The sequence below is a fragment of the Pezoporus occidentalis genome, unplaced genomic scaffold (assembly GCF_034315485.1).
Source record: "Pezoporus occidentalis ecotype Australia unplaced genomic scaffold, CSIRO_AGI_Poc_V1 ctg40, whole genome shotgun sequence".
Lineage (NCBI taxonomy): Eukaryota > Metazoa > Chordata > Aves > Psittaciformes > Psittacidae > Pezoporus > Pezoporus occidentalis.
The window spans coordinates 2,564,984-2,590,975 of NW_026915725.1; the positions used below are offsets into that span (position 1 = coordinate 2,564,984).

General features: G+C 37.6%; 1 protein-coding gene across 3 annotated transcripts in view; it reads right to left on the reverse strand.

Moving 5' to 3' along the window:
- Nucleotides 1-25,992, reverse strand: part of SPAG6 (sperm associated antigen 6) — a 39,280-nt gene that overhangs the window by 4,227 nt on the left and 9,061 nt on the right. For all 3 annotated transcript variants that reach the window (XR_009967633.1, XM_062633645.1, XM_062633646.1), the window contains 8 exons: nt 23,217-23,383; nt 19,526-19,709; nt 12,691-12,896; nt 11,630-11,803; nt 9,077-9,229; nt 6,519-6,710; nt 5,190-5,306; nt 2,243-2,388 (listed from right to left, as the gene is read on the reverse strand). Coding sequence is in view for 2 of the 3 variants with exons in the window: in XM_062633645.1 (XP_062489629.1) it covers nt 2,243-2,388; nt 5,190-5,306; nt 6,519-6,710; nt 9,077-9,229; nt 11,630-11,803; nt 12,691-12,896; nt 19,526-19,709; nt 23,217-23,383 (1,339 nt within the window). In the remaining variant the exon portion in view is untranslated. The remainder of the gene's footprint in view (nt 1-2,242; nt 2,389-5,189; nt 5,307-6,518; nt 6,711-9,076; nt 9,230-11,629; nt 11,804-12,690; nt 12,897-19,525; nt 19,710-23,216; nt 23,384-25,992) is intronic.

Below are 25,992 nucleotides of genomic sequence, written 5' to 3' on the forward strand. Positions count from 1 at the left end.
AGAAGCATTTTGTTTGTGCGTTAGACTACAAGGCATGTTCTATGCTAAGTAACAAAACACTATTCATATTTCTATTGATCAGGAAAAAATCCTAAACATTAAACACTAGTCAAGGAATTCTACAGTTATTCCCCTCTAATGTTTTAAGAGTCTGCTTTTCAACTTATGTTATCATTTATACTTGGAAGTCAGGTTTTCAAAAATATGTTTAACCTCTTTTAGGGCACATAGGTGGTTGGTCCTGGTAGTTGGCTAGCTTTTAGATAGGTTCAGCAGCCATAAGCATTGTCTTTACTGAGAAATGTAGATGTTAACTTCTTTTGAAATTATGGCCTTTAATAAAAAAGCATGAGTTTACACAGAACCGAAGGCTGCCAGACAACAATAGTCTACTGCTGTTCATCAAGCATAAGCACACACCCAAAAGCTAATGTGAAGTCTCCATCAGTGCAAGAGACATTGATTCTGGAACAAAAAAAAATTATCACAATGACCTTCTCTCCCTAATGCCAACTCAAGGACGGAGATTATCGTACAGGTTTTCATTAGAGTAGGGACTCTATGGTGCCATTATTGTCCTGCTGTCATTCAGTTAGTTTTCCACAATGGACCAACCACATGCTTCCAATATGCAAGCATCACCAAAGATGCATTTAGTTCTTGTTTTCCAAGTTAAGAGTATCTAAAATTTATTGCTGTGTTATTCTAAAAAACATACATCTCAGTACATTTCTGGTTTTGTAGGCATGTAAACTGTTAGCTCTGAGCCCCCCATGTAATCCATGTCTAAATTGTATTAAAGTAGAAATCCCCAATATTTCCACACTGAAGGAAGATCCACTTACCTTGCTGGTTTTCATTTTTTGAATTATTTCTGCACAGTGTGACTCTTTTTAAAAATCATATTAATTGGCTGATTGTAAAGCTAACTTTTCAATATGCTATTATATTCAGTCTGCAAACAGCCTAAAATAACAGGACAAACACTCCAGGACAAACCCAGAGCTGGAGTCTATTATAGCAGCTGTGCCTCAGGCAGCACAACCAACATCAGGCAGTAGCAAAAAAAGGCAAGCAGGAGATGCTCGAAGGGGCCCTTTTCTTTATTACATCCCAGCCTACATAAGTAACCTTGTTTCATTTGGGGGGGTGGGGGGGGTGGGGGGGATAGCTGTAACAAAGAAACATTAATTATATCCAGAAAAGCCTAAGCAAATGCCCCTTTTCCCCCCTCTTAAGTATTAGCTGCAGAACAAAGTTTCCTTATGATTTTTAGTCATTTGATAACCACTGGCTTTTCCTTGTGGAGACAAACACGGCTTCATTTTGCATGAGTTAGTTTGTAGCTACTATTAGCTGAAGAACTCTGTTGGGGTAATTAAAATTGATGATGCAGATTTTCAGAGCCTGTAGAGGCAGTGCACAAGTACAACATCCTTTTGATGTGTTGATGGAGTGAAGGACTGGTAAATGGATATCTAGAATCTAGGAGGGCATTTCTCTCATTATTACAATTTAGGATGGTGACATTTTGACTGTAAGCTATTTAATAGTGTTTCTGTATTCATTAAGGGCAAAGTTCAACTTGGTGCAGACAGCTGGTGTATGGTCCTTTTATATAACACTTAAGCCTCATGATGAGGCTGGGGGAGGAAGGGCAGCTGTGGGCAGAGCAACTGTGCAGGAGAGCCTCTGGACCCTCTGTACATCAGAGGAAGTTTCAAAGGAGCCTCTGAATACACTAGTTCAGACAGGCTCTTAGGAAAGTCAAGGATGCAACCAAAGGTTCGCCAATACTGGTATTTTAGAGCCTGAGTAATCCATAAATAAGTTACCAAGATAAACTGAACTTCCCACAGACATTTGTCAATATGAGAGCAGTTGTGCTGAAGCCTCAGAGTCTGTCTGCGCAGGGCAGGACTGATTTTTCTTCTCAGTTTCCTGCAAGAGCCTTTGGGCTTTTTTTGTTGTTGTTGGGTTGGGGGGGGGGAGGGGAGGTTGGTGGGGGTTTGTTTTTTACAGACAAAGAAATTTGATTCCAAATATAATCAGGAAACAGAGAGTGTTCAAAAGTATGTGTCTGGTACACTAGGGCAGTTAACCAAATGTTAACCTGTTTTTTATAGAAACAAAATTAATATAGAAGTTTAATTTATCTATCAAATCCTTCCTTTGTGTTGTTCCTGTGAAAAATATCTAGCAGTGTTATAAGTACGAATTTTTTAAATTTCATTTTCCCTACCTTACTATTTCCTCTGGATAGCAATTGTTAATAGTGTTGATATATTCCTGAAGAAGTGACCCAGGTTCTGCTTTTATTTCTTGAACCTTTTTAAGTCCACCAGTTGTTACAAAGAGACGACGTGCTTTACTGTCATGTGGTAACACCTACACACAGAAAAGTGCATTAAAAAAAAAGAGAATATGTTCTTTTAAAGGAATATCTATGCTACTAGGGTCAAATATTGCTTATCTGTTTTTAATTCAGAGGACATATAAAATGGAACATCAGAGGTACAACATGTGTAATGACTACTGTATTTTAATACCCAGTTGCACAGGAAAAAAAAAAATCATAAACCACCCCTTTATAGTTACAACACAATATAACATGTACTGTAATACATAACATATATAAAAATAATGAATTGAGTATTTATCTTCATGTAAATTATATTTTTTGAAGTATTCCTACAGAGACCGTAAGATTGTGGAGATTAAGTAGATAATAAAACCAGAACACTAACATGGAATAACAACAGCATCTGTTCCACTTAAACCAAGTTATTCAGGTCTTTTATGTCAATTCCCACAGTTTAATTGTATACCAGAATTTTATACCATTATAATGATCTAGTATAGATTAGTGCACGAAAACAATACTGAGAATCGTTGCAAGTGAACAATGCAGCCTTGAAGCATTACATGCTGCTATTAAATTCCTAGATATTAAAATCCTACAACACACTGTGTAGCCATGGAAGCCTTTTACAAATACACACACACACAAAGCAGAAATGTTAAGTTTCTGCAGCCAAAGGGGATGAGAAGCAGAAAGGATCAGACAATACATTCTGCGCTCCGAGTGATGCCAATATACAGCTCTGTCCAGAGGACAGGAGAGGAGGGAGGGAAGGAGGTGGGGGCTGGGCCAGGCAAGGGAGAATGACAGCATGTAGTCCACAGGCCCACAGGACTGCAAAAATACTTTTTAAAAAGGGAAAAAAAACAACCCAGAGAGATAATGCAAGACGTCAGCTGCATCTACAACAAAACCAGATGGGTTTAAAAACAACTCCGAGAGTTATATACTATGGGGACAAAAGCACTTTGTAAGCCTTCACACTGGTCAGACAAATCAAGCTATAAATTTAATAGTATCTCAGTGTAAAAGAAGAGATTTGAAGGAGGAAAAAGATCATAAAAAGATGAAGGAAAAGAAAGATGAGATTTCTGCCATACATATAGGCAAACAGCCTTCATTTCTCTGATCCCTGTAAGCAGACAGACAAGCAAAGAAATCAACAGGTAAAGAAATCAACAGACAGGTAAAGAAAAATCAAGGCAACACAGAGACTTCTTATTATACGCTCTGTATAAGCGTCATGAACAACTGTGATCATTTCCTTGTAGGAACTGAAGACAGCTGTTTTCACCTATCTCCCACAACAAGAACTGCCAAGGAGGAACTAGCAAGACAACAGGATATGGCCCTTTCCCTGCCTTCCTCCTCCACACTGTGACTCCCAGGCTGGGTAAGACAGCAGAAAACTCTTTTGGAAGAGGCCCTAAAGCAGACAGCACCTCTGAGACAGTCCCTCCCCTCTGCCCAACCTGAGAGCACAGAATTGCACAGACCCTGAAAATGATAATGCTTAAATGACACAGTCCAGCACAAGAATGGAGAGCATCCCACTCTGAAGCACAGGTCAGAAATAAGGCTTTTACCGTGATATAAAATAAGTAAGCCCAAATAAGTAATATACCACAGCTCTAAGAATAGGAAATTTCCAAACTATGGTAGACGAGAGAAAAATGCTTTTACTGCAGAGAAATTAATTTTAAATGTATACTTCAGAAAAATAAATGCCAGACAAGTATAGTTTGTTTAATGCAGCATAGGAGAATAAAAAAAAACCAAAACAAAGCATCAGCTAATATGAAGGCTATAAAACTACTTCAACAGCAAACAACATTCAAATATAATTTGACCAATTACTATGCACTCAGCTCTTTAATAGCTCCAGTCAGCACACAGAAGCAAAAGGCACTGAATTCTGTGCAAATCTCCAGTCTTTGTATGGATTTAGCAAGATGACAGAACAAACTTAAGTGTGGCGATGTAATCAGGAATCTGCACTCCAAACAGTAATGCTTCCAGATCTGTGACAATCAGAGCTAAGTACAAAGAGTGTTTTACTTGGCCATTTCCAGAAAGACCATTTCACCAAGAGAGCCCGGTATCTCCTACTAACAGATTACACTGCAGAGTGTTGTACAAGAGACAGACTATAGATGAGCAGGATTCTCAACAGCTGGTGAACACTGCAGACACAGGGAATCTCCTAACTAGTTAGCAGTTATTTAAATAATTTGAAATATATTTATCAAATTGTATTACTTTTTACATGCTGTGCTCAAATATTGTTTGAGCAGTATGTTATTAACACCAAACAGTTTCAAATTTTGAGAGGAATAAGAGAGATTTGGAATTTTTACACTTACTTAATTGAAACTGAAAATTAACAAGGATAAAAGTAGTGAAGCCTTTATACTCTAGATTAGTGTAAAATACCTAACTTAAGTCATTCCTGTACAGACAGCTTGTACTTTATCGAAAACAGATGTGACTGGGATTTATGTGATACATTGGCTCAGTGAAAATATTTGTACGTGAGTTAATATTCCACTTAATCTCAAGAGGCAAGGAAGAAAAAAAAACCAAACACTTTGCTTGTAAGCAACTGTTTTCCCAGTCTTAGGATACATTATGGCAGGTTCCAGATGAAACAGTATCCAGCTTTGCCAGACAAAAGAATGGGACGCTGCAAACTGCTGCTGCAGGGTATGCTTGAGGATCCTGAGAAAACAACTGAGACCTTTAGAGAGTCTTCATCTTTGGAAAAATAGCTTCCTTGCTAAACAGAAAACAATTAACATATTACTCATCAAGCAGAGCCTTTTCTTACCTTACTAAACTGTCCAACAATATGTTTTATAATATTGGGAGGAGCATCATGCAGCAATTGTTCAAGTGCTGGAAGATATGTGCATTTCTGAAGGATGTTCTTTAAGGCTCTTTTAGTCTATTGAAATGCAAAATAAATTTCCTCTAGTAAGACATGAATGAAAACAACAATAATTCCTGAAGTCTGATCCAAAAAAAAAAAAGCAAATTGATCAGAATTTTCAAAAAGCATTTTCTGAATAGACACTATGATACCTACCTGGTCACTTACTGAAGAATCAATTTTTTACTTAGGTTTATTAAACCTCAAAACCTACAGTACATCATATTCTTATTATGTTATCTACGGTCAAAGTAATGGCAATTTTTCTTTGACTACAATGGAAGCAGGAGCAGACCCTTTAAGTAATTGAAGTGTGGTAATATAATAAGGAAGCTAAATCAAAACACATTTTAAAAGATTGTGTCTTAGAAGTGGCTTACTAGGAGAGTCTGCCGGCCTGGGATAGCAATGTGGACTGCTGTCCAGGTGGGAGAGAAAAAGAGAGTGAAACAGTTGTACCTTAGGGCTTAGTTTCTGAAAACAGACTCAATGTTGACTGCTACAAGCATAACGACCTTTTTGAGTAGGCTTAGATCGTACAGCTCATTTGGCCTTGATATTCTGGTGACCACTGAAAATGACTATACAAAAGTTATGTAACAGATCTGGAAAGTTATACTTCAATGGAATGTACAGAATAGTACAACATGGGAGACCATATCCTGTCATATTATGTTCTTTAATCCTGTCACATACTCTTCAGTTAGTTCACTTTCTGTTGCTCAAAAAAACACACTTTACCGAACTGCAACTCTACTAGCTCCCACAGAAGGAAGGCCCTAAGCATCAACAACTGCATGCTTTCAAGAGCAGAACTTTGAGTGTTTGCTACAGTTTCATTATAATAATCAAAACATAAGCAAGTCTACTACAAGGACTATAATATTTTGTACAAGAGCTTATACTTCTAAAAAAAAGTAGATACTTAGAAACTAGTCACAAGAAATTACATCATTTATGGGCGGATGCAGCTCTGATCTAAACTGGGAAGAAAATGAGGGACTAGACTGCTGTGGCTGTACCACATGATTTGATATGCACTATATGCATGGAGCCATTAGGACCAACCAGTCCTAATAAATAACATACAGCCTTTGGACACCTACATCCAGCAAATCCATGACTCGATGAACATCAATAAAAGCACATACAATTTAGTAGTTTTTAAGCACATCTACCTGTTGATTACAGTAAATATCTCACTGCAGATGTTACAAATATACTTGCTTTTATTTGAAGATCTTCTGAACTGCGTGTGTCCATATATATAGAAAGCAGTATGGGTAGCACATTTGCTACTGCAACAGCACATGCATGCTCAGGAGTATGTCTTCCAATCTGTCCCAAGGCCCAGGCAGCTGCTGCCTTAATATGATCTTCTTGTTCTTCTATCAAGCAGGCACACAGTGGTGGTATTCCCTGCAGCATCAATCAAAAGCACAACCTTTACAAAGCCACACCAGGGAGGGACAACTTGAAACTGATAGAGACTGTTAGAAAATGTTTTTCTGCTTACATTCTTCTTCTAAAATAAACTATAAGTGAATGGATGCTAGTGGTGTCATATATTTTATAACATCATGTCTAGCAAGAATTTTTAATAAATCTTAATAAATCTAGTTAAAGAGAGAAACAGCTTCAACGTTCTAAGTCAGAAGGCAGTTTGAGCTAATACACAAATTTAAGGGATAAAAGGAACATATGACACAATTCAGTCTGTACTAAAAGTAAAGGCTTCAGTGTTGTCAGACTGAAATTAAAAGAATTTGAGTGTTTATGAATCTGTGAAAGCAATTTAAGATCAGAAGGGCTCAATCATCGAGTCTTTTTTAATTTTTAATCCACAGCACTATATTTCAGTTTATCAATCTCTTCTTGAATCCAGTAGTTCGTGTTTGACTCATCCAATCACTTCCAAAAAGGTTTCAATTATTGCTTTGAACACAATAAGAGATGGCGAATCTCTCACTCACATCCAGCTGTTACTGAAGTCCTTCTGATTTAGGGTCACAGTCTTTATCCTTTCTCCAAAGGATTTTGGAGCTGCTGCTATTTTATGCCAGAATACTTCAGTAAGAATCATTTAATGCTACTTTAGGTAAGGCGAGGCTACTAAACCTCTAACTCGAAAATCTTTTTCTCCACCCCATGGTTCATTTTTTAGTCTTTTCGGCACACTCTTCAGGTTTTTTTTTTTCAAGAGCCTTTTAAAACACAGTCATCAGAACTATATGTACTGGTATTACAGACAGATTAACTTCTCTTTCCATTAATACTCTATCTTCTGTTCTTTAACGCCACACAGGACTAACTGTCATCCTTTCAGGTTTTTGCCACTGCACTGCAGGAGAAGACCACAATGAAGTGTTTGTCCAGTATGACCCCAAAATTAATTTTTCAAAATTCATCCTTTGCAGAACACAGTACCACAGAATGGAGCTACCACTTTACATCATAACATTGTAGATATGCAACTGCATGTATGTTTGCCACAGTGCATTTCTTTCAAATGGTTCCAGTTTATCATGTTCTGCCCTCAGCACCACGTACCACTCTACAAGCTTAGTTTCCCCTGAGGCAATTTTTATGGTTTTTTTTTTACTGGGCTTTGGGTTTATTTCAGTTTCTTTTGTGGCTCATTCATTAAAATATTTAACTTCATGACAGTGGGCACAAATCTCTACAAAACCTCTTACTGCACTCCTATTCAATTATGGCAGCAAACATTATTACTCTTCAAAAATTTGTCACTTAGGTTCTTCCTCATTAACTTAACCCTGGATTCAACCCACTTAACATTAAGCCCTCAACAGCAGGAGTATATTTGCTGTAGGCACCCCTGAAAGTGAACAGCCAGAAACATTCAGAGAAGAAAAGCCTCCAGAGAGGACAAGGAAAAAAAGTCTATTTCTTCAGTTTTCAAATGCAGAAGAGCATTGTTTGATCATTCCTACCTTCCCTGCATCCTTATTGATGTTATGTTGTGGCAATTTCCATTTTAAACTTGCATTCCTACTAGAAGACATTTCTGTTTCTCCATTTTTATTGTTTCATTGTTTCCACTCACACAGTATATTTTAAAATGACTGACATGGTGTAAAAATGGGCCAACAATGCTCAGTGAAATTACCTCCTCCTGTCATTAGTTAGCATTATTCACATACAAGTATTATGTCAGGCACTAATTTCACCAATTGAGAATATTGGAAATTCCCTCCCTTCTATATCACTGCCCATTTATTAAAACCTGAAAATGTATAGCTTATGTCATTTGAAATGCCACTTGCACAACCGAATCAAACCATACTACATTAGAAACTGAGGTCTTTTCAAGTCTTAAGATTTCTATAGCAAGACTATTCTAGTGGTACTAGCAGAGTCATGCTAGTGCAATGAGGAACGTGTCATTAAACATTCTTGCTTCAAAAAGGGTTTTGATGTAGCCACAAACATTCATTTTAAGAGGAAACAGACCATAGAAATTCACTGGCTTATTTTCTGTACCCATGCAATTGCAACACAGAAAATCATGTACTGTAATACAAACGGGTGCTCATAAACTAATCCAAGACATTTTATAAAAGGTTCAACTTCATAAAGACACATTTTGATCAGGTTGCTATACAATTTCAGACATTGCAAGCAGCAATATTAGGAAAAAGTGCATTCATCAACAGCGAGTATATAATTCTGTCACAAAATACATTCTCTGCCTATGTTAATTTGTATCTCTTTCTCAGAATACCATTGAAGAATTATAGGAAGACAACAAAGTGATAGCTAACCTTGGAGACAATCACTGCCATTGACAGGTTCTCCGAATGAGCTGCTACATAACCAAGCATCATGATGCCAGGCAGCCTGACAGTCCCTCTGCTGCTGCCAATACAATCAATCACAGCGGCAACTCCACCTGCATTTACTATAAGCTGTGAAAGCTGAAAAGATAAATGGAAGAGATTAGATACTGTGAAGTATCAACAGGCATAACAAACTACATTAGAGAAGTCTTTAAATGTATTGCTCCTGATTTACAAAACAAAGCTGGAGTAAGAGTGATGTATCATACAGACTGTTGGGCACTAAGTGCAGCATGAAATTCTCAGGAATGAGGTTGCTCTGCAGCTCTATTTTTGATTGACTTTACTGCAAGGTAATCAAGACTCTGAATTCTTGATGCCGTATAGCATGGAATGACATATTCTCAACTCCATTAGTACACACCAAAGAAACATGCAAATGACAGCCTAATATATGAATCCCTTGAAAATGCTCCTACTGAGCCAGATACTCCTTCATACCAGTATCTACTTATTCCCAAGCCAACATCATACTGTGCAGGACAGGGGAAAAGGCTCACTTCTTTCACCTTCATTGTAGATAACCTCTGTGTCATAAAAGCCTTTCTGGATTCCCCCACTGAGGCATGAAGCCAAAGACAACTGTCATGTACACACAAAAACAACTTGGGCTACACCATTCTGCCACATTATGGTACTCTGAGGCAAGTGTCCAGGGAACACACTCGATGGGCAATGGAGTTTGCCCCAGAATGTTAATTAAACGGCTTAGCTCATATATGATAATCAAGTTATACAACATGTTTCTTTCCAAAAGTTATCATTTTTCATATCCCTAGAGGGACAGCAGTAGAATATGTATATCAACAATGCACAGGAATTTAAAAATTCATATTATGATTATTTTCTTCTGTCTTGTTAGGTATATCCCATTTTTCCCAAAGATTCCAAAGCAAAACAAATACATTCTTTAAAGTCAAAATTAAATTAACAAAACTGAGGCATGTGGATTCCCAATCCAGTTTATTTCTACGGACATAAAATACACCTTTGCCTTAGACCTTTTAAAAGGGGACTGTTTTATTCATGAGACAGCTAGACAAATTTAAAGTTACAACTTAAGAAAAACTGTTCACATGATTGTGAACTGCAACCAGTGACGACCAAGTCCTACATCTGGGTGCAGCCGTGTGTGCTGGGATGCACAGAGCTCCTCACAGACATACTCCCTGGTGTTGTGACCCTCAGGCCCCGCTGCAGGCCCCCCACATCCTGACACTTCACATGAATTTTAGTGCATATAAAGACAACTGAGATCCAAAAGCCACAACATTCACGACTGACACGGCCAGCTCCTCTAGAAATATAATTTGCCAATTTGTGTCTGCTGCAACACGTGTTGCTTGAATATCATTGCTCAGAGATGGACAGACATCATGGTCCTCTGAAGTCAAATGTGGACTGTGACTTCCCATCGGGAGTAACCAAGATACTTCCTACAGCTCTTTTGAATTGCAGCTAGAATGGCCAACTCCCTTGCACAGAGAATCCTGTGCTAGCAGCTCTTCTGACTTTACCTGCAGTCTTGTAAATTTGGCCTCCAGCTTCCAACTCCAGTGCCCTCCTTTAATAATGACAGTGTCTTCACTTTCTTGAGAAAGTGAAGTTGCATTGCTCATATGTACAGAGAGAGAGCAGGAAATGTGACAAGACTGCAACCTTTAATCACCAGCAGCTTAAAAACTAGCAGGCTGAAGAAACACCACAAAATTCATGCTTAAGCACTTCCCAATTGTTAAGCTAGTCTCATGATTTTGAAATGACAGCGCTCAGCATTAGTGTGTTCCACAAATATATCACAAGTATTTTATCCCAGTCATATTTAGAGCCTTTTAATTATCTCTATGGTCTGACAGATTAACATAGTTATAACTATTTGGTTTTCCTCTTTATTTTGTATTGACTTTGCCAAAAATCCCCACCTTCCTTTATCAATTACTGGCAAAAACACTGCAAATGCTGAGATCCAAATTACAAACTCAAGCTAATAAAAGAAACTACCATCAGTTTAATAATAAATAACAGATAATAACATGACCTTCATTGTCATTGGAAAAATAATTAAAATGGGATCCCAGCATCCCAGAAGATTTTTTTAAAAAGACATACAGCATCTATTACTGTTCTAGGATGATCTTGTTATTTATTAGCTGATATCATGACTTTTGTAAGGCTTTTCTCATGATATTTTTAATATCCAGGACTGACAATACTCCCAGGCTAGAACTCCCTCTCTGTGAACATATCTTATGGAATGAAGTAGCTAGATATACATTATATGATTCCCGGTTTCCTAACCCAATTCATATTCAATACACATCTCATAATATCAGCAAGCATTTCCATATTGTTCCAGTGAACATGCCAAACAGCTATTTGCCCTCCCTTTCGAAAAGCAAATGACAAAATAATCCTGTGTTTTATTTAAAGTGTAAAATCTAATGATATGACCTTGTATTTGCATTTTCAAGGTTTTACCTCAGGCGTGTGCTTTACTATCTCTCTAATTAAAGTTGCACCATTTTTCTTGACATATTCATCTGAGTCCTTCAGGCATGTGAGCACAACTGGGAAAATTTCTGCTTCAACCACCAACTCTGCAAGTTCCACTGAATGCTTTGCTATTTGGCTTAGAGCTGACAGCACCTGACGCTAGTAAATAAAAATTGTTATAAAATCAATAGTATACAAACATCCCACAACACACACTCCTCCCGCACACAAAAATCTATTGCATCAAGGGAAACAAAGCAGGATAGGGAAAACAATTACAGCTATTTTACAATTCACTGAGTCAATTCATGAACAAATATAATGGCACAGAACATTCACTGGTTCCTGAATAAAAGTTTCTCCTTTGTTTTACCCCATTCAAGCTTGCTATGTATTAAAAAAGAAAAAGAAAAAGAAGAAATATATATATACCATTTACAACTGTAATTTAAAATTTACTGAAATCTAAGAAGATATCTTTATTTGCATAAGTTTGATCTGTCAAATCTTAAAGAATTTTTGTCTATTTGTTCAAAGTGGCATTTTTATGTTGTCTTCTTTCTGTTAGAGTAAGACAAAAAGATTTTATTAAGAAACAATTTTTTGTCAAACTCTACTGATTAAACCTTCAACAGGAGCTATTCACATCAGATAGTACATTCTAAAATACAATAATACATTTAATATTAACTGGTTTATAATATAACCCCAAGTATGCAAAACCTTTTTGTAACAGAATTGCATGCGCTTTATCTATTAAAAATATCTGTTGCATTCTTCATATACTACATAATTCTAGAACAAAATATCATACTGTTTACTTTAAAGATTAGTTTAGCTGGTCCTCACAGAGCAGCAGTTTTTTTAATCCAGTAGCTAAATCTGTGATTATATTCAGAAACCTTTGTCACTAATTACATAGTTATACTTTGTTAATGCCCAAAACAAGAGCTTCCTAAATAAAAATGCACATCAGTGGTTTTGATTCAGTATCAAGTAATGACTGGTATAATGGAGATTTTAAAATATAATTTTTAAAAAGGTACCTTCAGTTTAGCATCAGGGTTCAGGATCAGCTGAGCTAAGTGAGCGATAGCTCCTGCATCCACTACTGTCTGTGCTAACTCTGGAGAATGCTTTGAAATATCACTGAGAGTTGAAGCAGCAATCCTTTTCAAAGCAATTTCTGGCTCCTGGATACAGAGCACTAAAAGAGGAATAGCGCCTGCATCCACCACAGCTTGCGACAGTTCTGTAGGTCCAAGGAAAGTAATTAAGTGAGTATGGGTGACTGACCCTTGTGCAAGCCATTTTTCACCCTGACAGATACAGCAAAGGAAAAAGGGGAGGGTGTAGTTCACTGTCTCGACATCTGCATTTCAAATCAGCCCTCCTGGTTTCATAAACCGTGTGGACCAATCCACAACTGAAAAGAATGCAGGTCAATAGATGGACCTCCATTTACATGCACACATTTGAGGTAGATTAGGCTGAAATGGTTTGTTATTCTGTTTTCTTTTTCTTTTTTTAAAGTAAGCAGATGTCAGCTGTTTAAACCCTGGCTATTCTACACTGATCAATAGGAAAGCATTTTATGCATGGCTAACAACAACACAGAAAGCCAAAGTACCAAAATTTTACCAACCACCTAATTAGAGAGCATTTTACCCTCTTTAAATGATAAGCAGATATTAGCATAGATCAAATGCCAAAAACAGAAATACAAAAAACATACATAAAAGATTTATCTTACATAAAAGATTGAGAAAATGGAACTTGCAGATCAAAACTAGGCTTTGCTACCATCCATGGGACAAGACAGAATTTATACTTTAATGACATGAAACTGTTATCATACACAACTAGGCAAATAAGAAATATCATCAGTGGGATATTGTGTGTCTGAGACTAGTATAATATCCTTAACTAACTGCACCTTAAAGAAAAAGAGAAAAAAAGTCTGAGCACATGATTAGCTGACATGGACAAAAATTACACTATTAGACATTCATTAGCTCTCCCTGTGCATGCAGCATTAATCACAGTCCTAAAATAAGAATTACTGGATATCAGAAGCAAAATTTATACTATAACCGAGTTGTGCTATTTTAAAATAGTGTTGAAAAAGTGATAAAAATCATGGGGGATTCAATAATCTATTAGGTTCTTAGTTCAGTTGTGCTACACCTGATTATGCATACCCATTATTATCTTTAACATTTATCTTGACTTACAGTACCATGGCAACATATGGCTGTTGTATTTCAAGACTCTAACTTAGCTTTTGATTTACAGTCCATCCATAAAGAGATTTTCATACTAAGAAAAATATAGCATACTTCATTAAATATACATAGACTAATATAGTTTTTCATGAAATCTATGTCATATCATCATTACATTGTTAATATCCAAATAATGTTCCTGAACAGATTTGTTTTCAATTAATGAGCTATAGTCACACACTCCAATACATGCGATAAGCCAAATATTTACACTGTATGTTATTTCGCAATCTTTTAAAAGTAATATCATTATTACCTCACAAAATAATAACAAATAATGCAATCATTTTTAAACTAATACAAAATTAACCCTTTGGGATCACTTTTCAAATAACTGTTTGACTAAAAATATGAGTGCGCATCCTCCAAATATGCACAAATTCTAAAATTCCAACAAAACCCAAATATTGTATCTCCATTACAAATCTGAAATTAAATGTACCTGAAAACTAGCTCGTCAATAAGAGGTATAGGATACATCTACCTTTTCGTGGAAGAAGACACACTTGATGTCCTCAAATCATAGTTTGATGCTGTACACTGACCAAGTGGAATACGTCACATACTACTGACCAACAGTCCAGATCAATCCATGGGACTATGCCTCAGAAGCAACTTCCGAGCAACCAACTCAATTGCCTACAGTCTGCCAGGGAATTCTAATATCAGGAAAATAATGTCAAGAGGGACAGGATACTACTATAAGAATGGATTTCTTTGATGCCTTCTGAGATTAAACCACAAAGTTCAAGATAAAGACCAGTACTTCAAGGTCGCAGCTTCACCTAGGCATGCAGAAGTAACCATAAAAGTTATTTTAAAAGAGCAAACTGATTCAATTCAGATCAGCTCTTGCTGATATAAGTCTGGTATCGTTTAAATACTGATGGTTACTGTTGGTCATGGTTAACTAAATGGTTCTTCTTCCAGTGCTGTTTATAAGGTTCATGGCTAATAATTTACCACATGGAGGGCTGGACCATGTGTCAAAAGAAAGATAAGCAGTAAACAGACTATAAGAAAAACAGGAAAGGTAAGGTAGGGACAAAGAAAACATAGATCTTTCCATCACATTCCCCTGCACACTCAGCCCAAAACTACAATTCCAAATATTAATGATTCTATGACAACTGTAATGATTTTTCTTTTTTCCTCAAAATGAGACTCAATTAATGTTCTCACTTGGTAGAACAACTTTATTTCAGACTGTTGACCAAAAGATTCATGAAACTTTGCTATCCACTTACAAAACACAGGCGGGGAGGGAGAGGGGTGAGGGGAAGGATGAAAAAGAGTTAAAGGAGAAAAGGAGAGTTAAAAAAGAGTGGAAGGAGAGTTAAAGGAGAAAGTTGTCAAGAACAAATTTTTAAAAACAAATATTCAGTCAAAGAAATTAAAAAAGCTGGAACAAGTTACAAAAAAACTTTTATGAACACTGTGACAAGACTGCATTGTAAGGGTAAAGACAAGACCAATAGCTGCAGAGGAGAAAGACAGCAAAGAAAAACTTATTTATGGACATAATTCCACAGAAAGTTATGAAAACCCTGGGCTCAAAACTTCAGTTTGGGGTAGAGCTCGAGGAATCTGTCTAACTACATGATGGTAAAGTAAGACTTCTCCCTACATGTGTGAAAGTAGGAAATGTTATTCCACATAATGCTTAGAGGCAAGAGAAATAACACTCAAAATCCACCACAAACTAGTTCCTTTTGTCCAGAACAATATGAGGAAGATTTTCAAATAACTATTTCACTAAATAGTTTATAATAATATATAGTGATAGTTTATAATAATAGGAGATACTGAAGACATGACAGCACATAGGCATGGAGGTAGAAGAAAGATTGATAAAGAAAGACTTCAGAGTTTAAGACGTGAAAAGTGAATGAAGACGAGTCAACAAGATTCTGACTACATATCCACTGAAATCAGCAGGAAGTCTGAAAGTGGTGTTCTAAACTGGTTGGCAGTCATAGTATGGATTGATTAAATAAATAAATAAATATATGAAAAGATGAAGGTGAGAAAGTGAATGTGCAGGCAGGTAGTCCCCAGAGAAGGAAAATCAGCTCTGAACAAATGCCATATTCACACAGTGCAGCAGCAGCAAACCTTTTCCTGGAAGCAAATGCAAGTTTCAGTCCAGACCAAGGTTCTCAGACAGACCCTACTGTGGTGGCAGGTGTATCCACAGGAAATAACAGGGCTGACCAATAAAGCCCTCCAACACTATTTTCCCAAGGACTGTGTGATCATGTAGTGGCCACATAGGAAGAATGTGATCCCGACAGGTATTCCAAAGGCTGCACTTCAAAATCACAGGCTTATGCAGACCACTACAACCACAGTGCTAGAGATTCCACTGGAACCAGTGGGAAAACCCTTCATCAGCAGAAGAATGAAGGTCATTAATTACAAGGCAAGCTTAGAATCTGGACTAGACAAAGTTACTGCTAGCCTCACATCACTGAAGAGCTGAGCCACCTGGTCTGACCTTGTAGCTGACCCTGCTTTGAGCAGAAAGCTAGACTACAGACCTCATGAGGTCTCTTCCAAGCTGAACTACCCTATGATCCTAAGAGTACCACTGCATGGCAGAAAATGAGCATAACTCTGCTCTCAGCAAATATGCTTGAATATAGATAGTGTTGTTTATTTTTGTTTTTCTACCAATTTACAGTATGCCGAAGCAGGCAAGAGACAATTAATAAATTATACCTTTTATGCAGGCAAAGCAAATGGAAAGCTAAGTTGTTTGCATACTTCAAACATGCATTTTGCATTTTAATAGTAACTGAATATGGTGTAAGTAAAAATTAACAAAATACTTTTCATGGACCTGATGGTATTTTGATGGTATTTGAAACACTTCACACTCAAACACAAATACTAGAAATAATGAAAGTCAAAATTAGACCACACTGATCTGTATGCTTTGGAGCAAGATCAGCATCTTAAATTCAGCTTAAAGGCAGCTTCAACAAAGAATAGAACTGCAAGAGCCGTTCCTAAATTTTGGAATCTGACCTGGCAAAACTTCTAGTGTCTTGAAATCTCATGAAACATCTGTCTTGACCTAAAATCTTACAGGCCTTCTGGAGCCATCTGTTCACAGAAGAACTACATTTTTAAGAGCCTGTTGTAAGAAGACAGTAGGGAACTTGCTAACCAGGGAATGTTTTCATTAGGAAGGAAAAAAAAAAACAACGTCTTTTTCAAAAATGTAAGTATTTTCATAGGAACACACATCACAGTTCCAAAAGTAGCTTTACCAGGTCATTCCTGATTAAAAGCAGAGAGACCCTGCCATTGCCAACAGTTCCCAGCAAATGCTGGGAGCCTTTGCTTGCATTCAGGGAGACAGAGGTTCACAACCCGCTTAAGACAGATGGGGACTTTAATCTGCTTCCCACATACATCCCAGACATAGGCCCTAAGCATTGAACTTTTCTTGCTGGGGCAAATAAAGCCTCCCCAGCCCCCAGTCTTTTCAGGAGAGAAAAATAAAATCTTGCCATAATGTTGTCCTAGCTTGGAACTGAAACAATTTTTGAAACTGAAAAACCATTTGTAGGTGGGGAAAACCATTTCACACCTGACTCCAAAAATAGAGTTTAAGCTGCAATATGTGTCCACAGACAGTCAATGACAGAAAATCATAACTGCTAAATTTTGCCAACACAAGCATGTGAGTCTAATTCAGAGCTTCTTGAACAGTAAACACCAGATGTTGATAAGAACAGGTCCGTCTATCGTTGCATCCCATCTCCAACAATACCTTGTTGCAAAAGCATGCTTGTAGAAGAAACATACTATGCACGGAGTCATCTTTCTTCAGTATAACTCCTCTACTTTCAGTAATCATTTTAGAGACTTCCTGCATTATAGAGGAAGGTAAATCCCCCAAACTGGCTGTAGCTGGGCAGGGAAAGAACATTTTTGGGGGGTTGTTTTTTGTTGGGTTTGGGTTTTTTTGTTGTTTGTGGGGGGTTTAGGGTGGGCTTTTTGGGAGAAGCAGGGGTGTGGTTTTTTGTTGTTTTTTTTTGGGGGGTGGTTTGTTTGGTTGGGTATTTGTTTCCTGTGCAGGTAGTTGGTTCGTTGTTTTTAACTGATTACACCTAGTGACATGTCTATGTCCTGATGCTTGTGGATCGGTAGCACTCACAATTTCAACCTGATTTCTGAAAATGCTGATCTTATTGCTGGCATAAATTGAAATGAGACATGCACCCATTCACCATCAGTGAACAAATAATTCATAACCATGGAACTGAAATTTGTGCAGGGAGTTTGTTGTCTTCAACACCCCCACATCACCTCCTTTGCAGACAAGGCCATCACAAATGAACTGGATCACCCTAAAGATCAGCCAGCATTCATGCAGTGAATAGCATGAAGGGCAATTGAAGTGAGTCAATATTGATTTATTGACATAACAAAACTACAGAAACGTTTATGTTAAGAGTAACATAGAGACACACACTACACACATTTATACAAATGATCATTTTCAAATGACACTTAAACAAACGTCTTTCAGATGGAAACAACAATTCTTTTCCACTAGGAGTGAGATTCAGACCCAGTGACCAAAAGATAAAAGGCCTTTACCGCAGAAGTGCCCCAAGCATGAATTCGTTCCCCAGAAAAAGCAGTCTGTCAGCAGGAAGGTGCCGACAACTTTGGAGTCAGTCCCAGTAAGTAAACTCTCTTTCTAAGTGGGAAGGGGAAATCCCCAATGCCTTCCACAGTCCAACATTCCATATCAATTGAATAAAAGAGAAAAAAATAACTTCCAAATTCAGTCTATGTATATTTTAGAGCCAAAACCAAACATAACTGCATGAGTTACTTATGATCCTAGATTAATATTAAACAATTCTAATTACCCTTTCCAGCCAGAAGTTTCTTCCTTAGTTATTTGACTCACAGCTCTAAACTTTTACTTGAACTATAAATAGCTGGTAAAAGAATTATCAACCTTATGGATCAGCTTTTAAATAGGAACACAACACTGCCAGTGAGTTATACAACTGCTTGTGAGACAGCAGTGAACTTCTCAGTATCAGATTCCTAGGATCTATTCCTGACCCTCAGAGATGAAGAGTGTGGTCTACTGGCTAGTGATAACATAGAAAGTGCAACGAATTTGGCACATTTATGCTGCAGGCACTCCTGTAAGCTAAATGAAACTTGGTTCTTCTTAGGCTTCTCGATGTTACTATGTTTATAAAATAAGAACTAATGTTAAGAGTAAGAAACTCTGTTCTACAGTAACAGTTACACAATACATAAAGGTTCTGAAATTTCTTCATGGAAGAGAATAAAGCCAAGCATCATTTACCGACCAGAGGCCCAATGCATCTCTTCTCAGAGCACCTCTCATAACCAGGCACTGCTGGTGTCAGATACGACAGTTCTTCACAAAAGATACAGCACGGGTGGATTGGTATAGTTAAAGTACATTTCTGTTCCAAATTTAGAATTTTGTAACAGTAAAGCATCTTGTTCTATTTATGAACATTACAATAATGCAATTTATTATGTCTCACATATCATTAAGCTGAAAGATAACACATGTGAAACCTGTTACCTGAATTGTGTCGGGCAATATACCCAAGTGCCCAAGATGCAGCTTCTTTGACTCCAGGGTCAAAATCTTCCAAGCAAATCACAAGCATTTCCAATGCTCCACACTGAACTACTGACTGAGCTAGCTGTGGAGAATGTTTACCAACTGCTCTTAGCACAAAGGCAGCTGCTTTCTTGTAGAAACGCTATACAAATCAGAAAAAAAGAAAAAATAAAAGCTCTCACTAAGTAGTTCAAAGCATAATACAGTACAGACATGCATAAATTAGACTTTTTAGTAGTAGCAATATCTCATACAGATCCAAATCAGGACCACCAGACATCACACAAACAATGAACTTACAGTCCTTCTCTGAGACAGTTTATGATCTAAAATCTGCAGTAAGTGCATAAACAAACAGAAAAAATGAGAGGGCTAAGAGGATATGGGGAAAAGATAATAGTCTAGATAAGTCTGTTTGTTTAAGTCAGTAGTGAATGATAAAAGCTGCAAAAACAATAGCTCTTAATATATTTAACCAGATTACACAGGTTATGCGGGGCAAGCTTCTAAAATAATTCTACCCATCTGTGACACTTGCAAGGTTTCACAATTTCTAATATACCCTCACAACATCTCTGTGAGAAAACTTTGTTTACCTGTACAAACAGAAAACTGAGACACAAAGGATTAGATCCAGCAAAAGGGTTTAGCATCTGAATTCTGAAGTGCCTAAATACTGCCTAAGCCCACAGCTAAGACCCTGAAAAGCCATCCTACCAAACACCCAACATCAGATGGCCCTCAGTTTTGACCAGACTCCTGCACATGCCCAGAAACGGCTCTCTTTCAACAGGACTAAGCACCTTGGCACCTCTGTTGTAAGTTCAAGCAAAATCCAAGCACTTAACTCACTTCTATCTATCTCCCTCAGCATTGGACCAAATATGTTTTGAGCATATAGGTAACCATGCTATGTGTACCATGCTGCACACATCATGGGGTTCCACATAGTTTCTACTAAAAGCACAGTTAAAAGTCTTTCCTCCAAAATCACATTTTGGTCTTCTCCTGCAGTTTTGTAACTATCACTGGGATGTAGAAACTGAAGATTAAAATTATTCCCATCTTAGTTTCAAAATCCAGAGCCCAGCTAAAAGTTTTCTGGCCAGAAACAACCATGCTGTGAAACAGCTCACCTACCTCATGAAGCCACTGCACAGCAATGAGTGCAAGATTGTGCCACAAGTAATCTGCTGCTATGCCTATGTGCTGGGAGCATGCCCTCCAGCCTGGCAATTGACAGATCACCCCTGTGGACAGGCTGCAGAGGGCTCTCTCTCTCTCTGTACCAGCTGGCTTTAATCTTATTCCAAGGTGTTCAATTCTCCCCAGCTCTGCACAGGGAGCCTGGGCACTTGACAGGGCTAGATTCCTATTGATAAAGTACCCAAAAAGGTGAACAATGCAAAACCCACATCCCTTTTGGAACAAGTCCAGAGAAACAAAGAATCATGTGAGTGCTTTTGTGTTTCTTGTAAGGTGCCCGAATACCTTCAAAAGACTAAAATCTAAAGCACTAAGGTATGGTAATAGAAGAATATCTGCAGTGGCTCCACAGGAAGTAAAATGGACCCAGGCCCACTCCCTGGCCCTGAAGGAAGGTAACACAACATACCACACCCATTCTTCTAAATTCTTCTCTCAAAGCACAATGGCCTCATCTACACTACTGGAGATGTGCTATCCCCCTAAACCACTTCCAGGCTTTGTTGAGTAGTTTGATGGTTGGTGTTGGCTAAAAGTTCATCAGAGAGCACGTTAACGATCTAAAGAGCCCTGTCACCTTCCAGTGCTCAGACACATGCCCCAACCCTCCTTAGTTTATGAGTACTGATATAAATGCTCAAAGCCAAAAATCCAGTCTTCTAAGCTAAGGCCTACAAGCAAGTACCTTAAACACCATGTACAAGTAAACCATTAAATTTCATTTAGGGGAAGCAGAAGTTAAGGGAAATAGTAAAGATACATTAGCTGAGGATTTGACTATTTAAGGTACTGTAAGTTTTGATGAACTCAGTTGTCCTATAGTTGTTAACACCAGTCTATGTCTGCAAATATGGATATGTTATTTCTGTTAAGTAATTATGCTCCTGGCAAAGTAAAACACATCTTTTGTTTTTGTTATTTAAAACACATTTATTTACAAACAAACCATACTCACAGGCACGGACACTGTAAAACTGTATTTTGCTCAGTTTAATTGACAAAACATTGATCTGGGATGTAACCCTGTAACTGTTCTCCCTAAATCAACAGAATCAGTATTTATAGTATCCTCAAAGAATCTGCTCCTTAAATGTAGATGTTGATAGACGAAGAGTGAATGTAATGAAAACAGGGTTTTTTGCTATGGGAAGTAACAAACTGCATGCATTGCTAAACTCTGTATGAACTGGATAATGAGTTTCCTTCACTTGCCCTCAGTCACCAAGGCATAGTAGGCTTTCCATGACCTAACACTAATCTTGCTGCTGCCCCAAGTGATTCTGAATTACAGTCATCTTGATGCAAGGACAGCACAGGCAGTAACATAGAAGACATAAATCAGGGTACTCAAGCTAATTTAGTGAGGTCTTAGAGTTGTAGCAGGGGGGTAGTTTCCAAAACAAAGCAAGAATATAAGGAATTTTGTTCTTCACTTCAATATAGAAATAAAACAACCAAAACGGTTATAAAGTTGTCTAACTAAAACTTTAACTTTCCATACTATACCAGTATCTTGACATGAAGGTTTTTCTTTAGCTTTTTTTTTAAAGATGAATTGTATAGACAATGACCTATATGCACAGAAAAATATGCAAAGAGTACTTATGTTTTCTTCAAAAGATTAAAGATGAAAACATACAGTTTTCCAAATTATATTTCAACTGAAATCCTACTTCTCCTAAATCTAATAAATCAAAACTGCAACTTAAGTATGGCTGTGGTATTAATCCACTCAGCTGTCTCTTTCTAGTTATTAGAAACCTTATTAAAAAGTATTTCTGTTAATCTAGGTTAGAAACACTAGAAAGCTGGAATATATGCAAAACCTGAAGAAAAATGGCAGGAAAGGAGAGACACCAGCAGATTTATTTGTATTGCAATTGTGACTACACTTTTTCGTGTGTTTTTGACAAATATGAAGTTGAAAAACTTTCAGAATATTTTCCTGTGTTGGTCGATTGAAATTTCTCATGCTACAAATTTCTGAAAGGCTATGTTTGGAGATATTAAATATTTAATCACAGAAATTCTGGGGTTTACATGTATTTTACAAGTGTATCATTGACAAATCCTAGTCAATTAGCACTACAACTTTCAAACTGTCTCATTTTTAAGAGGGACCTTTTATAAAGCACCACTCAACATTTTAAAAACATAAGAGTGCCATGAATGTATTTCTTATAGTGCACTAAAAGGTAAGACAATATTTTAAAGTCAAGCTTATTTGAAGTCAAAGTTAGGCACACAGTACACACTGATCTCTCAGGGTTCAAACATACATGGTGTCTGTGACTCCAGCACATGTATTGCTATATTACGATAACAGCAGATAGCTGATACAGAAAGGCTTCCCTTTCCCTGTGCATTAGTTAAATATATGTGTGTGTATATATATATATGTGTGTGTGTGTATATATAACTTAAGAAAACAATAATGCCTTACATTCTGCTCAGACAACGAACACAGGAGCTGTGGAAGAATGTCTCCCTTCACAACTGCCTCTGCCAGGGCATCGTTATAATTGGCAAGTCTCCCAAGAGCCAAAGCAGCAGTCTGTTGAATATTTGGGATGACATCCAGCAAAAGAGGTCTCAGCAAAGTCATTACACCTGAGTTATACCAAGAAGAGAAAAGCTCATTTGATAAGCAGACATTTTTCTAAACATTTGCCTTTATCCATAAAAACCTATTGAATTACTCTTCCAGGTAATAAGAACTTGAAGGAAATCCAGGTGTTCCACTGAAATGAAGTTGGCACTTGGATAGCACTGCTGATGCATAGCAATGTTTCTGCCCATTTTTCATAGGTACAAAACACTTCTGAAATATAAAAAAAAAATCACATGTAGAAATAAGCTACATTCAAACATCTACAAAATACAGATCTGAAAGTATATGCAAGAAAATAAGGTATATTCAAACATACATAAAATGCATGTGTTGAAGTATGCACAGGAAACTCCACCTGGAGGTCCTGGTGAGCTGACATTGGCATGTTGCTCATTCAGCATGCCAGCAGAACCTCTATGTTAAATTACACCAAATTATATTTCATCTATTATAAATCTTATTATTGTTATTATTAGACTGATTTATTTGGGGACCAATATCCATAATATATTACACTCCAGCTGAAGATTTTATCATGTCATTGTTTATGATATGCTTTCACTATTGAGTCCACCGTGTATCAGTTAAACATGAAAGAACATGAAAGTCCATTCTCTAAGGTAGTCTTACAATACATACTTGAAATTATAGGTGGGGTGAGCAGCTGTGACATGAACCATTAGCAGTTACAGGCTAAGAAAGTCCTTACATGGATAAAAACCTGGCTAAAAATAGGAAGTGGGAGGAGTAAACTTTCCATTCTTGCAATAGGAGGGAAGAGGTCACTGTGCAGTTCTGCAGGCCTCCCTGCTGGGACATGTGCCATTTAGTATTCACCTATGATCCGGAACAGCACGAACAGTGAGGTGAGATTTTGCTGTTGACCCAAAGTTATTCAAGGTAGTATCAGTGAGGAAAACTATAAGGAACTAGAGATTGAATGACTGGATAACAAAATGGCAAGCGAAATGGAACACATACAGGAAATACAATCCTAATGTCACATATGCAGTGATGAATCCCAAACAGATCACTACCACCCAGAAGAAGATCTTAGAACAGGCAGTTTCAGAGAGGTACCAGCTCATTGCTCAGAAGCAGAGAAGAAACTTTACCTACAGAAGTATCCAGAGTACTCAGGATTACTTGGAAAAGAAAAAATGCCAAAGCAGGGACCATCATTATGCCACTGTATAAATCTATCCTATATTTAATACCCTCCCCTGGCAGTAGAACTGAAAAAGGTTCAGTGAAAGGTAACAAGGATGATCAAAGATAAACGGTCTGTATGTAGAAGCTTTTCCTACAGTTAAACTAAGCCCCTTCAATAAGAATATAACTGAGATACACCCAGTTACATAAAAACCATGATTTATAAGGTCTGGGAAGTGTATTACGATTCTTAAAAAGTGCTGTCCCTGTATCAGCTGCATGAATTAATACTTCTGAGCTTTATACCTCAGCCAGAAAGCAATGCTCTCTGAAGATGCAGAAGTGGTACAACAAAACACCAAACACTCAGAGCCACAGTCAGAAATCTCCATCTCAGTTCTTTCTACTACATTTGTTTGCTAACAAAAATAAAGATTTCGCAGGGTAACTGTGGAAGAAAGTAACACTTCCTTTCTCAAAGCCTCACATGGTTCTGAGCACTGAACAAAGTATTTTGGTACGACAGTCTCGCAACAGTGGCATCACCGCCTGATGGCAAGTAGCACCCAAGTGTTGAACAGGGATACACCACGACCAGGGAAGCTAAGTGCCTTAGAGCAAGGAATAGTCCAAAGGGATGGAGGCTGTAACAAGTCACACCAGTAACACACTTCTGCGTAGAAAGACACTGAACTGAAAAAGGTAAGCTGAGCAGCAGTGTAATTCTCACAGAGAACATTTAATTTACGTTAGAAACAAACTGCTTCCAGCAAGAAGAAAATAGCCTAATAATCTATACATGGCTCCAAAAGGGTGGCGGGGGGCAAAAGTAACCATGGAGGCCATGCCGACCACTAATGAATTTGTTCTGGGAAGGTCAATACTCCAGACAGAAGCTGCGCTGCCATGAGAGGTATGACCACGCTGGATGTTCACAGTTCAAAATAACACAGACCTCAGGGGGGCATGCAGTAAAAGGAGAAAAGCAAAATGAAACTGTGATTTCTAATAGCATTACAGAAACACCAAAAGTGGCTCTGTAACATGCATTAATTGAGCATGTACATGTAGAACCTATGGAAATAGGTCTGTAGTGTAGCTGGCACCTGCTCGCACTTCTGTCAAAGCCACTGGGAGCTGAAAAAGGCCTCCTATGTACCAAGACAAAAGCTTGATCCTCCAGTATTGTAACGATCAATGTGAATTCATTTTGCACTTTGCAGAAATCACTACTCCAGAATGTGGTCATCATACTGATATCTTCTCACAAGCCCTCCCACATAGCAGGTATGATCTCATTAGCAGGTTATGTTTCATATCAAAATGCACCAAGTACTTTATATGACAAATTAAAAAAAAATATGTGAGGTGGGGCCAACCCCACATATCACTTATAGTGAGCTATTGTCCAGCAAGTCACCTGAACCCTGTATGGGAGGGCATTCTTGTCCTTCCC